This window comes from Hippocampus zosterae, chromosome 2, assembly GCF_025434085.1.
Source record: "Hippocampus zosterae strain Florida chromosome 2, ASM2543408v3, whole genome shotgun sequence".
In the NCBI taxonomy this organism is placed as follows: domain Eukaryota; kingdom Metazoa; phylum Chordata; class Actinopteri; order Syngnathiformes; family Syngnathidae; genus Hippocampus; species Hippocampus zosterae.
This window is the reverse complement of record NC_067452.1, coordinates 17,238,351-17,253,891: the sequence shown is the minus strand read 5'-3', so window position 1 is coordinate 17,253,891 and position 15,541 is coordinate 17,238,351. Positions and strand designations below refer to the sequence as shown.

The following is a 15,541-nucleotide window of genomic DNA, read 5'->3' as shown; positions in this document are numbered from 1 at the left end:
AAGAACACTGTCTCGAGGGGCCAGGGGCCACAGTGATTTGTGTGGGCCCTCTCTTGCCCTCAAGCCTGACCGTTTATCCACTGAGGAGGCTGTTGTCTTAAGTCACTTGAATTACCCTGAAGACAAAAGCATAAAGCAACATAGAGGCGCGTGAAGGGTTCGGTTTCGTAGGTCTACTTCCAATCACATTTTAGAATGCAGGTAAAATACCGAATTTGGCATCTATTTAATCATCGTCAATAAATATAGTTCGATTGAGAGTGAGCTTGCAATTTTGTTTTTCTTCGAATTCCTGCATCTTAATCCGGGTCTTTAAATTGTCCGCTATTTTGAGTTGCAGACACTCGTGGCAGAAATCAGTGCAAAGCGTTGCCAGGAGAAGACTTGTTGCTCAGCCGTGTCCCTCCCTCCCTCCCTCCTCGCCTCTCTCCCCCCTCGACTCCCCTCCCTTAATAAAAGAAGAAAAAAAAGAAAAAAGGCGAGGGCGCTCCCTGTCTCGGAAGTTGAGGTCGCTCACATTTTTACGCGCAAGTTTCTTCCAGCACGGCAGCTCTGCAGTTATCGGGATCAAGGTAGGCGGAAACAGCCCCCGTGCACCGCGAGTTATGTCGCCTTTTGCGACGGGATTCGAACAGCAATGCGGGGAATTCCTGTACTGATATTTAGCACCCTGTTAAGTTCCATGTCGTTATTGCATGCTTGCTTGCGAAGTTGTTATTCGCGCTCAATTTTCTCTGCATCACAGCCTGCACAGTATGTAACATTTTCTTACCATAGAGTTTCCTTCCCTATATGTATTTAAATGATCTTATTAGCCGTCGTGTAAAATTCCCTGTCTGCATTTTCAAAAATGAACATCGTGCGATGCATGTTTGGGCATATGAAAAGTCAAAACAAGGTTTGCACGTGAGGTTGTGAGCGTGTCCCCACGTGCACGCGCACTGGATCTACCGCGGGGTTAAGGTTCAGTTTTTGGTCCCGTAGGACGGCAGAGAAAAACACGCTACCCACAATTTGACGTTCATTTCACCTGATAATCCCCCCCCCCCCCAAAAAAAAAATTAAGAGCTTTGAATACGCAATGCAGCGGGTGTTTTTTTTCTTTCTCGATCGTCTTTCACCACAGTAAAGGGCCACGTGCCTTTTGAAGGCAGGAGATCTGCTAAAATAATCTTGTACCCGCTGCGCACAAAGACATCATTGATTCCCTAAATGGTCCTGCAGCAGGGCACTTTGTATGTTCCACAGTGGCTGAACGTAGTGAAACAGATGTTGCATATTGACACGGAAATCCTTTTACATGGATACATACTGCTGTCACGAGAGGTTCGGATTTTTGAGCGTTTGTTAAATTCGCCACATTCACAATTGTTGTCTGAAAAAACAAAACACTGCACTGTATATCGTGTGCGCCGTGGCGTTTAAAAACTTCTTCCAGGATCTCCATGCTTCCAAGATCAAAGGACATGGCTGTTTCGGACATTTGTCACAACTATCTGTTACGTCTTATACGGCCACCAGGAACTTGTGAAATGAGACCGTTGAAAACATTTGCGGTAGGAATATCGACAGCTATGACCAAATGTGTATTTTATGATCCACATCTCTTCAAATGAGATGTCACAGGTGTCTTGTGTAGCCCACGCAACGACCAGCAGCCGGTCTTCAAAAGGCACTCGGATTTTTAGTCACAACACCTTGGCTCGCTTTCGAAACGTTGTGCTCCTTGCCTACCTGTAGAGCAGTGGTCCCCAACCTTTTTGTGTCACGGACCAGTTGAGACACATGCTCTTTGCGAACCGCTAAATTTTTTTTTTTCTTTGTTTTTCAATTGCCAGTTTTAAAGCACACATTTTAAAGTTATAATTCAACATATGGCTTTAGCATCATTGCTACTTGCAAATGTGACTGCTCAAAAAAGCACACCATCGATTGCTGCTTTTATCCAGCGGTTGCCGGCTACTTATTTGCGAGCAAACTGTTTACGTGGGCAGGCTGTGCAAACTCTGCTCGTATTTTCATGTTTTTCCCTTGATCACTTGGGTGCTACTTGTTCAAATGATTTGACAGGTTTTTCTCGTATTGCCTTGTTTTTGTCGACATACCATGCTCAACAGCTTCCTCCTCCATGTCGCTCTCGAAATACCGCTAGTGGAAGAACTTCTCTTGTCAAAATAGCTTCGGCTTCGGAAATCATGGCTAGCCAGCAGCTGCGCGTCTAGGTGTACGTTTGTTCAATTTGTTGCGATTATTTTCTGTTTACTGCTTTTTCTTTCATTTACTGTATTGGCGGATTCCGATTATTTCAATTTGCAAACGAATATTAGAAGGGGGGCTCGGCTCGGCAAGAGTCGCATACATTTCCGTCACATCTGAGGGCGTAAATTTGCTCACAACTCGCAGGTGGCCCAGTCCCAAATGGGTCTTGTCCCGTTACCGGTCCGCGGACCGGTGGTTGGGCTGTCGACAATCCACGTGTGAAGGAAACATCTCAGATAGCAAATGCAAGTATATACTGCTAAGAGAGTTTCAGGACTTAGAACGTGTCTTGATGTGTGTGTGCTGGGCTATTTCGCTGAACGTTTATTGAAGCAATTTAAGAGCTGAGCTGTTCCAGGGAGAAGCCGGCCCAATGATTTGTTGCGCCCTAAATGTTGATGTTTTTCTTCTGTTTTACAAGCGGCGATGAGTTTTGCTGTGTTATTGTCGTACATATATCCCCTTGAGGCGTACCTTTGGTCCGAATTTCACCTGCGTTTGAATATAAATGACGACTTGTAGTTTCCACGTTACAAAAATGTAGGCTCAAAGAAAATATTTGACAGGCTCTTAAAGTACATGGTTGTGCCAAAATAATGTTTTGGGAGGGGGGCTATTAATACATCCCAATTTTTCACTTCTACAGGCCAATCGAAACACGTTGGGTTTTGTCTGGAATCCACCTGGAAAACCAAGCCTGACTTCTACCACTACACACAATATGAATGCACAGAGATTTGTTTTGTGTTTGTGTTGGGTGCTGCTGTGCACGCACACATGCCTTAGCCAGAAGGACTGCACAGCTGTGGACTGCCCACTTCTGCAGAACTGCATTGAAACCGTCCTAGACGCAGATGCCTGCTGTCCCACCTGCAGACAAAGAGGCTGTTCCTGTGAAGGTTACCAATACTACGACTGCGTCCAAGCGGGCTTCCGCAAAGGGAAAGTCCCAGAAGGGGAATCTTACTTGGTGGATTTCGGAAGCACCGAATGTGCTTGTCCTCAGGGAGGAGGAGCGATAAGTTGCCATTTTATGGAGTGCCCCGAAATTTCCCCTAACTGCATTGATATTTTACAACCTGCAGATGGATGCCCGCAGTGTAATCAAATTGGTTGTACCCATGGCAATAAGAAGTTTGAAGCGGGACACACCTTTCAGATAGACCAGTGTCAGGTTTGCCACTGTCCAGATGAGGGGGGTAAGCTCATGTGCTCGCATGTTCCCGGTTGTGACCTCCAAAGTGTGAATAAGCCCACACAGGTTGCAACCCCTGAGAACAGCAAAGCTTTGAAAGACACTTACAGCCGTGCCTCTGGAACCAAGTTAGTGCTGGGAAAAGCTCTCCCACTGTATAAGCCAGATCCACCCAGTTTTGGCACCGAAGACTATGACGACTCACAGACTGAGCCGACATCTTCCCCGAGCCAAAATCTGGCGCAACCAACGACAGTTCCACTCGCTTACCCTGCGTCGAGCTCCACCTCAAATGATGACACAAGTGGCGTTCTGAGGGATCCACAAAAAATATTGCACCCGGAAAAAAGCCTTGAGGAGGTTAACCAGCATCCAACCTTCAGGACGACTCTCAAATCAACATCAGCGACAACACAGAAAGTGAGATCGCAGCAAGAGAGTGAAGGAAACACCAGTACAAGACTGGTGGCAAATAACACGGATCAGAGGCATTTTAGCCTCCACAAAGAGAGTCAAGTTAGCCTTGACAGGAATGATGACATAGTGCGTTCTGGAAGCCTTGCTAAACAAGAACGAGCCTCAATGGAGCACAGGCAAAGTCCTGATGAGGAGGATCGGGCCTTGCAGACCACATTCCAGCTCCAGCCCACCAGAATGATTCCTGTTAGGATGAGGGAGGATGGAGAGCAGCCCCAAAGACAAACTCAAAACCTCTCCAACTACCAACACCAGCATGTAAACAGAGAGATAGAAGGTAAGTGTTTTTTCCCCTTTTTTCTTTGTCTGTTAAAGAATATGACATGTCGATAAATGTGCCAAATACAATGTGGCCATTTTCAGCACCAGCAAGGACAATGTAGGGTTGCAACTATTGTGACATATTCATGTAGCGCATGCGCTGTCTCACATCCTGTCTTTTAAGGGGGAATTCATAATCACTCTATTCAAACTGGTCGTGATCCAAGAAAAGCCAAACAATTGTGCATGGAAAGTGTGTTTACCTCAGATAGCGTTTATCTCCTGATGGCTGAAGTGGAAAAAGATTTGCGATGGCGATTGAAGATTAATTACAGTCATGGGTAGGGACGGGAATCAAAAATGGGTTCTTTTTGTCAACCAGTTCTCAGCACAGTGGCCCCTGCTATTTGTTGGGGATCGGGACTGTGCCGAATAGCAAAGGTCCACGTGTCATAGACAAGTGGTCCCCAACATGTTTTTCTTCACGGACCGGTTGAGACCAGTAAATGCTATTCGTGGACCGGCAACTTTTTTTTTTAATTGACGGGTTAAAACACTGCTACTGACGACAAAGATGGTGATAGACTAACTTGACAATTTTCATTTCATTCGTTTCAAACACTGTTATTGTGTCAACAAATGTAGGATAAAATAAAATAACACATCGAACAAGAATAAGAAATGGACCAATCAGGAATCATAATTATGCCTTATAATGTATACATAATTATTTTTAAGTTACAATCCTACATGCGGCGTTAGCATCATTGCAACTTACAAAAGATGACACGATGGATTGCTGTTTTCATCCGGGGGCTGCCATCCAGTTACGAGCGATTAAACTGCTAATGTTTATGTGGGCAGCCTGTGCAAAAATTCTGCTTGCATTTTTCATGCTTTCCACTTGATCACTTGATGCTACACACCAGCTTCCTCCTCCACGTCACTCTGGAGATAACGCCAGGGGAGGAACTTCACTTGTCAAAATAGCTTCATCTTCGGAAAACACGGCTGCCCAGCAGCTGCGGCTTTAGGTGTTGTTGTTACGACTACTTTCTGTTTACTGCTTCTTGTTTCATTTATTGGCGGATTCAAATAATTCTAACTTTCAAATCAATGTTAGAAAGGGGACTCCGACTGGCTTGAGTCGCGCACATTTCCGGCATGTCTGATGGCTTAAATATGCTCACGGTTCGCAGGTCATTCTCCGTGCGGCCCGGTCCCAAATGCCACTTTTTCATTGATGCGTAGTCATTTGAAATGTGAGTTAAATCGATTGTTGTTCTGGGAGTTTTGCTGCTTAAAAATGATATTTAAACTGCAGTAAGTTGAAGTAAAGAAAAAACTTGGACTTCAAATCGATGGCAGCTATGGCTCCACTATTTGCACGATCTGCGGCACCTTTGCAGAATGTTGCCAACTACGACATCCACACTTAGACAATATGTAGGTGACTTCTAAAGATGTAAAACATGTTGATTGAGTCCATATTTACACTTGAAATGCCTTTTTTAGTCAAAGGCACAGCAATTCCACCAAATGTCGCCAGTTTCCCACGATCCATCCAGCCGTCCAACCATCCACCCATCCATCCTTCAATTTTCTAATCTGTTTATTCGAATAAGCGTTGCAGGTGTGCTGGAGCCTCTCCCAGGAGTACACCCTGAACTGGCTGTCAGCTAATTGCAGGGCACTAACAGACGAACAAGCATTCGCGCTCACAGTCGCACTAAGGGACAATTTTGAGTGTTTCATGAACATCCCATGCATGATTTTTGAATGTGGGAGTAACCAGGACTACCCAGAGAAAACCCACGCAGACACAGTGAGACCATGCAGACTCCACACAGGAAGGCTGAGGCCTGCAATCGCCTGTTGGTGGCAACTTTTCATCGCATGCGCATGGTCTGGGTTTGTGTAAAACAATTTATTTCCACAAATGAAACTTACTTTGCGTCTCAACTTTTTTTTTCTTCCTCACAAGACATTTTTTTAACTGGTGCGATTTATACTCCAGAACAACTTAAAGTCTGAAAAATCAATTTTTTTATTGGGTAATTGCTTAATATTTCTAGGGAGTATTTTCTATTTTCGACTTTCAAAGGGTCTGAATTTTGCCTGATCCTGTCAGAACTACTTCTTTCAGCACCTGGCCTTCACAAGTATGTATACATACAGTGTGTCAAATGCATCTCTGAGGTGGTGAACTTGCACAGCTGTGTCAAGGTAGTTGTGAGGTGGTAAGTTGATGATTGAAAGTCAGAAATGTTCATTTTTATTGGCATTCTCTTAGGGAATGCTACAGGCCATGTCACGACATGCCTGACTCAAGTGTGAGATTTCCATATTACACAAGTGCATGAGGATGGATTTAGCTTTTCACAAGGATATAGATAAAAAAGACTGATAAAGACGTAGTTGTTTTCATCATCATCAGGCATTTCAAGGTATTTTCAATTCATGTCTGCCCTAAGAGAGTCACATTGTCTGTGTTTGTATCATCATCCAATGTACAGTTCATCTTGGCATCATATCAATACGTGATGAAATGTGGAGCAGAGGACAGCTCAGGGAGGAAGCAAATCTCAAATTTGGGTATTCAGATGACCTTTTTTTTTTTACTATCCTACCCTTGCTGTTCCCAAATAAATGTGTTGTACTCCCAGCTAAGTGACTCCAGCTCATTTGTTCTCTCTGTCCAAAGAGATGCAGAATGTGCTCAGGAGGAGAGGGGGTTGGGATTGTCCATACCTTCTGATGCTGGGCTGGATTTAGTGTAGGATTTCTTGGGGGTTGTATCTGCAAGTGGCATAAGACTGGAGTGATGAATGAGGCCACTGTAGTGACATGATTGCCAGACGCAACTCACGCTCCCTACAGAGCTGGTGTGATTACTGTGAGGCTGCTACTTTCTCAATCGTAGCAGCAATCAACTTATCTTAAATTTACCACCTCCACATATGTTCACTTCCTTCTTACCTTTTCACTTGGATCCCCACCAGCACTTAAACCCGACCAGATCATTATTTGACTCTGCTATGAAGCACCCCTTGGCTGAGACTTCAATCTCAGTGGTGAGGGAAAAAAAATCGTTTGTTAGCATTGTGAGGACCAACAGATGTATTTTCTGAAATGCAAGGTGAATTCCAGAGTTGACCTTTGCCATTGTGTCGGTGACAGGAATATGAATGAGGTCGATCTCAGGTTGAACCTGTGTGTCTTGCACATCATTTACAAGATTTCCAGTGAAACTGCCATCCACAGATTTTTGTCATGTACTGCATGGTACTGCTCAGAAACATTGGCCCAGACGCAGAAAACCTTTCATTGAATGGAGTCACAATGAAAAGGCAGCTGAATGCAAATGTTAGCAGTTTCAAAATACTCAAATATTGTTTTTTACTTGAATAAAAATCAATGACACATTTCCGTTGGGCTCCACGCATACCAAAATCAAGACATCTGGTTCTTTAAATGAGCCTTTCCTGATTTCTGGTTTGTATTCAGACCTTGGCATAGATCAGGCACAAAGAGGAAATGAGAAGCAAGGTTAAATAACAGGAATATTTCGTTTTTAGTGGAACATACTAAACCAGTTGAATATTTGTTTTCTAAGCAGATGTTTTAAAACAATGAATTCAACCTGTGTTTTTTGAGAAATAACCAAGCGCATGCTCCAAGAATTCAATGCACCATTAGTCTTGACAGCAAGTAACAGGTTTTCATCCAGCCTTAAGAGTTGCTTGTGGCAGAGTGTTGGCTTCTGGCAATTTTAGCCTCCCTCCTGGAGCAATGCAGAAGCATCTGTTTGCAGTTTGTTCGCCCTTTTGACTGAAATGTGGCGATGCGATTAACAACACTGTGCCATTGTTATGTCATTAAACAATAGTTAGAATTGTGCAAGTGTGAGTGCTTTAGCATTTTTTTGTGTTGAGATTGAGTTTAACAGTGTGCGAGTATTTGTTAACGTACAAAATAATTTAGTTGTGTGGCAGACTCTGCGAGCACTTTGTTTGCCTTCATTCTCACAACTTTAGCAACTGTTAATAGGCAAGTATGCCATCTTAATAGCTTGTAGCTAGCAGAAATGCGTTAACCATTGTTATCAGTGTTAGCATTGCCCCGTCCACTAAACCATGGATTTTTCTGCTTTTTTAATTTATTTTTTTTATTTATTGCATGCAGTTTGTTGTTTTAGCAGCTGTGTCTGTTGATAGCACAATTTTCCATGCCCTAACAGAAAAGACCTGTGTGGTTTGTGTGTTTGGGAGTTTTTGCAATGCGTTATCGCAAACAATGATGGGCATTTTAGCCTTGCCATTTTCGTCAGGCTGCCTATGGGTGAAGGGTATCATACCCAAAGAGACGAAATTGGATTGGGGGTTACGGTGTAAAAACATTAGACCCTAAAGGCAACTCCAAATAGCTTGCATCAACTTACTTTAACCCTGTCATTAAACAAAACAAACAAACGAAAAGAAGATGAATGACATGATTGTTGGCTAAGCGTTTCAAGAAATTAAAAAGATGTCAATTAAAAAAACATAAAGTGGTGGTGGAGGAAATGAAATCAATCTGACAGCGCAGGAGTCCTCACTGTTATGTCATAGCCACTCGTTGTGGGATAGTGGTTATGTATTTCAGAAGGCACAATACTGTACCCCTACAAATAGAGATGTTGAAGGTGATTTTTTGGTCACCCTCAACTGTTTAGCTTACAGAACAAACTAGACTAGATTAAAAAAAAAAGAAGTAAAAATATTTTTTGGCTTTCACACCCCCCATCTGAGAGGAAACAATGTTGGATTTGCTCCAACCACTCCAACTGTATGGTAAATCATCGCGAACGCTGAGTCCACAAAACACAAGCCTTGATGAGTGGCAGGATGTGACTGACTTTACGACTCTCCAGGCATGTTGAGAGCTGTACATGTTGGTTGTTATTTTACCTACATATTTTCCAAAAGACTGATGTCACTGGTTTGGATTTGGGCAAGAGGCAAGTATGTGGTGTACTTTTCACTAAATACGATGTCAAATATGATGGCAGGTTTGGAGAAGAATGATGCTGCTCATTCTCTGCTCAGGGGCAAAATTGTTGCACCCTTTTCATAAAGAAGAAAGCACTCGCACTCATCATCGAAATAAGTTCAAACTGATGACAGCCCGAATGTAGAATAAGCCACAAGGCCTCTAAGAAAAACTTGTGGAGAACCCGCAATAATCACAAGTGCTCTTGGTTTTCCGTTGCTGCTATTTAATGTTTTATTTGTTTATATTTATAGATGGATGCCCTTATGTATTTTTATGCAGTTCAGGTTGCTGCCGTTATTTTTAGCTGTGTGTGTTTCAATGCACTACATGCTTGCATTGTGTTTGAGAGAGGAAAGTAACTTCATCTGAGCTGTATGTTGCACATAGAGCATATTGGACAATAAAACTGACTTGACTTGGTACCAACAATTCGGCCAGTGCCATGTGTACAAGCTCAGTTGAGGGTTTGCTTCACGTAAGCTGGCACAGGGTGTCTGGAACCTGTGCTGTGCAGAAGCCACCTCTTATGATGAGTGCAAAGGAATCTCACAATGTTATGTACAATTTTATAGACCACAATACAATTTAAAGGAGAGTTGGGGGTGCAAAATATTTCCTTCTTCCTTGGCACGGGCACAACAAAAAATTATTTAGAAGCACTGCTCTAAGTGGATAAGTGTGCTGTGGTCTGATGAGTCCACATTTGAAACTGTTATTTGGAGATCATGGACAATATGTGACTTCCGGGGCAAAGATGAAAAGGACCATTCGGATTGTTCAGAGCACAAAGCTCAAAACCCAGTATCTGTGATGGCATGGGCGAATTTACGTATCCTCACATCTGTGAAGCCACGAATAATGCTGAAAGGAACAGACAGGTTTTGGAGCAACGTATGCTGCCATCCAAGCAAGGATGTCATTTTTCAAGGACTTTCCTGCTCATTTCAGCAAGTCAATGCCACTTTTAGCATGCTTTTGTAATAAATGAGTGTGAGTACAAGACTGGAATGCCAGCAGTCCAGACCTGTCACCTTTTGAAAGGTGCATTTGGCCAAATATTTAAAACGGAGGTCCCGGATTGTTGTGCAACAGAATTTGTACATCAAGCAAGAATGGAAAGTAATTCCACCCACAAAGCTGTAACAATTAATGTCCTAATTTCCACATCCTTATTGAGTGCTGTTAAAAGTAAAGGTGACAGTTAGAAATATGCCCCCGCCTTGTCCCAGTTTTTTAGGAATGTGTTGTAGGTCTCAAATTAAAAATGAGTAAATGTTTGCAAATAAACAATAAGGTTTAGCAGTTTGAATATTAAATATCTCACCTTCATAGTGTATTCATTTCAATATAAGTTGTAGACGATTTGCAAATCATATTTTTAGTCATGTTTTATACATTTATATCTCAACTGCAGTGGTATTGGGGTTTGTTCTAAAACTGTCTTTGGCTGAAACTGAAGGAGAAATTGAAGCACATCACAAAGTCGATTAAATCTGGAGAAAACAAATGGAGGCAACATAATTAATAATAATCATTCTTGTTTGGGCCGAAAATTTAGATTGATCTATTCTATCTCTTTAAATTTTGTGTACTTCAGCAGTCACTTTAGTCACAGAAATTGTGAGTGCCTAACTGGCAAACGTGGGTGTAGATCATAAACAGCACAATCGGAGAACCAAATTTTCTTTTATTGTTATTTGCATATTTTGGTTCATTTAGTAGGCTCTTGGCATAGTTGATGTGTGCTCAATTTCCACTCCCACATTCACAAACGCACTGTGATTGACTGGCAATCAGTCCAAGGCATACGCTGTGCAAATTCACATCGTTTCGAGACCAATTCATAGTCAGTCAAATCATTTGGCTGATTCAAGTCAGGTTGGTCATCAGTGGATGTGGAGTCTGTTTGGTTGGAGGCCAGCGGGTATTGTAGCCACAAACGTAGTTGGATAACCATTCAACAAATTCAAGCAGACTTCATAATATGTTTTCCAAAGTGTGTCTTTTCCCCTGCGGCCGCGGAATAAAGTACACGTACGAATCACATTATAGGAAGTGTTTTGTTGCATGTGCGTTTCTGAGTGCTTGGTACATATCAAGGCACACATCAAAGGGTAAGCCTGTTGTTTTTTCGTCGATGTTATTTTTAACTTCAACAGTCCACACACGCGGTAAAAAGGCCTGCCTCATCTTGATTTGTTTTGACAGTTGACAATAGTTTGTCGAACAGCATCAACCTAAACGTAGAGTGGAAGAAGTTAGTTTGTGGCTCACCGTCGCTCTGTTACGTTTGAGCACTTCAATAGTTGGCTTTGATTTTGTAGATCAGGGGTGCCCAAACTTTTTGGACCGAAGATCAACTAACCGCCCAGGATCTAGCCTTACCGGCGCGCGTGCACACACTCACACACGCGCACGCACGCACGCCATGATACAAAACAGCTGAAACTGAGGCATGCGATGCACTTTTGCAGCCTGTTAACTATCGTAGCTCACACGTACCATTTTAAAGTGCTTCCCTGGGCCCTCCGCGATTCCTATTCTTTGCCCATGCCCTCGGTGAATTGTACACGAAGCAAACTCTGAATGAGAAGAATGACGATAAAAGATAGAGCGCAACAGCTCTGATCACAAGCTGCAATTGCAGACTGCTGAGCGCTAACAACTTCCGGTGATGTAATCACACGCGACCGTAAATTCAAGATTTACCTGCTTTATTTTATTTTTTAAATATATTTTTTTGTGAAAATGAGAGTGATAGAATGATTAGGGTGCAGCGTACATTAACTTAAAAATATATTACTAACATGTACAAAGACACACAAATGGTTTTGTTTTTTTTCTCCCCGACAGTCCTCGGATCTACTTGGGACCTGCCTTAGATCTACCGGTTGATCAGGATCGACGTAATGGGCAGCCCTGTTGTAGATGCTTAACACGTACAGTGCAAGATGAAGTTGAAAAACAACATCTCAATGTTCAGCATATACCCGGTTTAAGGCAGGCCCCGACCCCTTACAGGGCCCCGAACAGGATAATTGCTACATAAAATGGATGTATGGTTTTGAAACTTGATCACCAGTTTGGTCAAGCAGCGACTGAGCTGCTAACACACCATGGGCCATGTATATTTCTGTGAATTGTCGTGCTTTTTATTGCAACTGGGAGCAAAATGGTGTCAAAAATTGGATGTCAGAAATTTACTGCCAAGCATGGCATGACTTTGAAGAAAAAATGTTGATAGAACGCATACCTCCACCAAAGCCTAACAACCATAAGTTCTAAACATAACATTTTTGGTGCAGTTGCTAGGGGAGACTTCCATCCATTTTATATGACTGATTGTTGTTACGAGGCCCACGGGTGAGGTACGCCCTAAACTGGTTGGCAGTCAGTTTCAGGTATCAGTCAGCATAGCACATGTGTAGTGGCTTAGGCTTTGCAGCCAAAGGACCAAGGTTCAAGTCACACTGAGGATGAAAATGTCAAGTATGGAGATAACACTCATACTCCACTTAGGAGGCTCCCTGCTGAGGTTGAAGATGTGCTAACCACTACTTAACAGAGCTACCCTAAAAAATAGTGTGTTGAATTTACTCAGTGGTTTCATGAAATAAAATAATCTCCATCCAGATATTTTTTTTTGTTAGACTATACATTCATTCATTCATCTTCCGAGCCGCTTGATCCTCACTAGGGTCGCGGGGGGTGCTGGACCCTATCCCAGCTGTCTTCGGGCAGTAGGCGGGGGACACCCTAAATCGGTTGCCAGCCAGTCGCAGGGCACACAGAATCGAACAACCATTCGCAACCACACTCAGACCTAGGGACAATTTAGAGCGTCCAATCAGCCTGCCACGCATGTTTTTGGAATGTGGGAGGAAACCGGAGCACCCGGAGAAAACCCACGCAGGCCCGGGGAGAACATGCAAACTCCACACAGGGAGGCCGGAGCTGGAATCGAGAGAGAGAGATAAAAAAAAAAAAATCCTCATCTCACCCCTCGGGTGGTGTCCGTCCCTCATTCAGCTCGGGTCCTCTACCAGAGGCCAGGAAGCTTGAGGGTTCTGCGCAGTATCCTTGCTGTTCCCAGCACTGCACATTTCTGGACTGAGATGTCCGATGTTGTTCCCGGGATCTGTTGCAACCACTCATCTAGTTTGGGGGTCACTGCCCCGAGTGCTCCGACCACCACAGGCACGACTGTCACCTTTACCTTCCAGGCTCTCTCCTGCTCCTCTCTGAGCCCTTGGTATTTCTCGAGTTTCTCATGTTCCTTCTTCCTGATGTTTCCATCACTTGGGACCGCTACATCCACTACAACGGCTTTCCTCTGCCCTTTATCTATGATCACGATATCTGGTTGGTTCGCCATTACCATCTTGTCAGTCTGGATCTGGAAGTCCCACAGGATCTTCGCTCTGTCATTCTCCACCACCTTCGGAGGTGTTTCCCATTTTGACCTTGGGGTTTCCAGTCCATACTCCGCACAGATGTTTCGGTAGACTATGCCAGCCACCTGGTTATGGCGTTCCATGTAGGCTTTCCCTGCCAGCATCTTACACCCTGCAGTTATGTGTTGGATCGTCTCAGGTGCCTCTTTGCACAACCTACACCTTGGGTCTTGTCTGGTGTGGTATATCTGGGCCTCGATGGCTCTGGTGCTCAAGGCCTGCTCCTGAGCAGCCAGGATGAGTGCCTCTGTGCTGTCCTTCAGGCCAGCCCTCTCTAGCCACTGATAGGACTTCTTGAGATCAGCCACTTCAGTTATGGTCCGGTGGTACATCCCGTGTAGGGGCTTGTCCTCCCATGATGGTCCCTCTTCCAGCGCCTCATCTTCTGTTCCCCATTGTCTGAGACATTCTCTGAGTACGTCATCCGTTGGAGCCTTCTCCTTGATGTATTCATGGAGCTTGGATGTTTCATCCTGGACAGTGGCTCTCACACTCACTAGTCCCCGGCCTCCATCCTTTCGGCTTGCGTACAGTCTCAGGGTGCTGGATTTGGGATGGAACCCTCCATGCATGGTTAGGAGCTTTCGAGTCTTAACATCCGTGGTCTGAATCTCTTCCTTTGGCCACCTTATTATTCCTGCAGGGTATCTGATCACTGGCAGGGCATAGCTGTTTATTGCCCGGGTCTTATTCTTGCCATTGAGCTGGCTTCTTAGGACTTGCCTCACTCGCTGGAGGTATTTGGCCGTAGCCGCTTTCCTTGTTGCCAGTTCGAGGTTGCCATTGGCTTGTGGTATACCAAGGTACTTGTAGCTGTCCTCAATGTCTGCTATTGTTCCTTCAGGGAGTGAGACCCCTTCAGTGCGGACTACCTTTCCTCTCTTAGTCACCATCCGACTACATTTCTCAAGCCCGAATGACATCCCGATGTCGCTGCTGTAGATCCTGGTTGTGTGGATCAGGGAATCTATGTCCCTTTCGCTCTTAGCATACAGCTTTATGTCATCCATGTAGAGGAGGTGACTGATTGTAGCTCCATTTCTGAGGCGGTATCCATAGCCTGTCTTGGTGATTACTTGGCTTAGGGGGTTCAGTCCTATGCAGAACAGCAGTGGGGATAGTGCATCACCTTGGTATATGCCACATTTGATGGACACTTGGGTAAGTGGCTTTCCATTGGCTTCAAGTGTGGTTTTCCACATCCTCATCGAGTTCGCAACGAAGGCTCTTAGGGTCCTGTTCACCTTATACAACTCCAAGCATTCAGTGATCCATGTATGTGGCATCGAGTCATGGGCTTTCCTGTAATCAATCCAAGCTGTGCACAGGTTGGTACGTCGGGACCTGCAGTCTTGTGCGACTGTTCTGTCAACCAGGAGCTGATGTTTTGGCTTTGGTATCTCTACCAATGCCCTTCTGTGCTTCGTTCATGTATTGATCCACTTATCTTAGCCGCAATGATGCCTGACATGAGCTTCCATGTTGTGGATAGACAGGTTATTGGCCGATAGTTGGATGGGGCTGCACCCTTTGAGGGATCCTTCATGATCAGGATGGTTCGCCCTTCGGTTAGCCATTCTGGGTGAGTCCCATCCCTCAGCAGCTGGTTCATTTGTACTGCTAGGCGCTCATGGAGTGCTGTGAGTTTCTTTAGCCAGTAGGTGTGGACCATGTCCGGGCCTGGTGCTGTCCAGTTCTTCATATCTGAGACTCTTTCCTGTATGTCTGCCACTGTTATGGTAACCGGGTTCTGTTCAGGGAGGTTGCTGTGCTCCTCTCTCAGGGTCACCAGCCATTGTGCACTGCTGTTATGTGCAACCTCCTTCTCCCATATGCCTTTCCAGTACCTTTCAGTTTCCAG

General features: G+C 44.3%; 1 protein-coding gene across 1 annotated transcript in view; it reads left to right on the top strand.

Moving 5' to 3' along the window:
• The first annotated feature begins 434 nt into the window (after window positions 1-434).
• The window catches only part of fbln2 (fibulin 2), a 34,336-nt gene continuing 19,229 nt past the window's right edge, over window positions 435-15,541 (top strand). Inside the window, exons 1-2 of the mRNA XM_052058555.1 lie at window positions 435-572; window positions 2,906-4,208. Of these exons, the coding sequence (XP_051914515.1) occupies window positions 2,981-4,208 (1,228 nt within the window). The 5' untranslated portion in view covers window positions 435-572; window positions 2,906-2,980. The remainder of the gene's footprint in view (window positions 573-2,905; window positions 4,209-15,541) is intronic.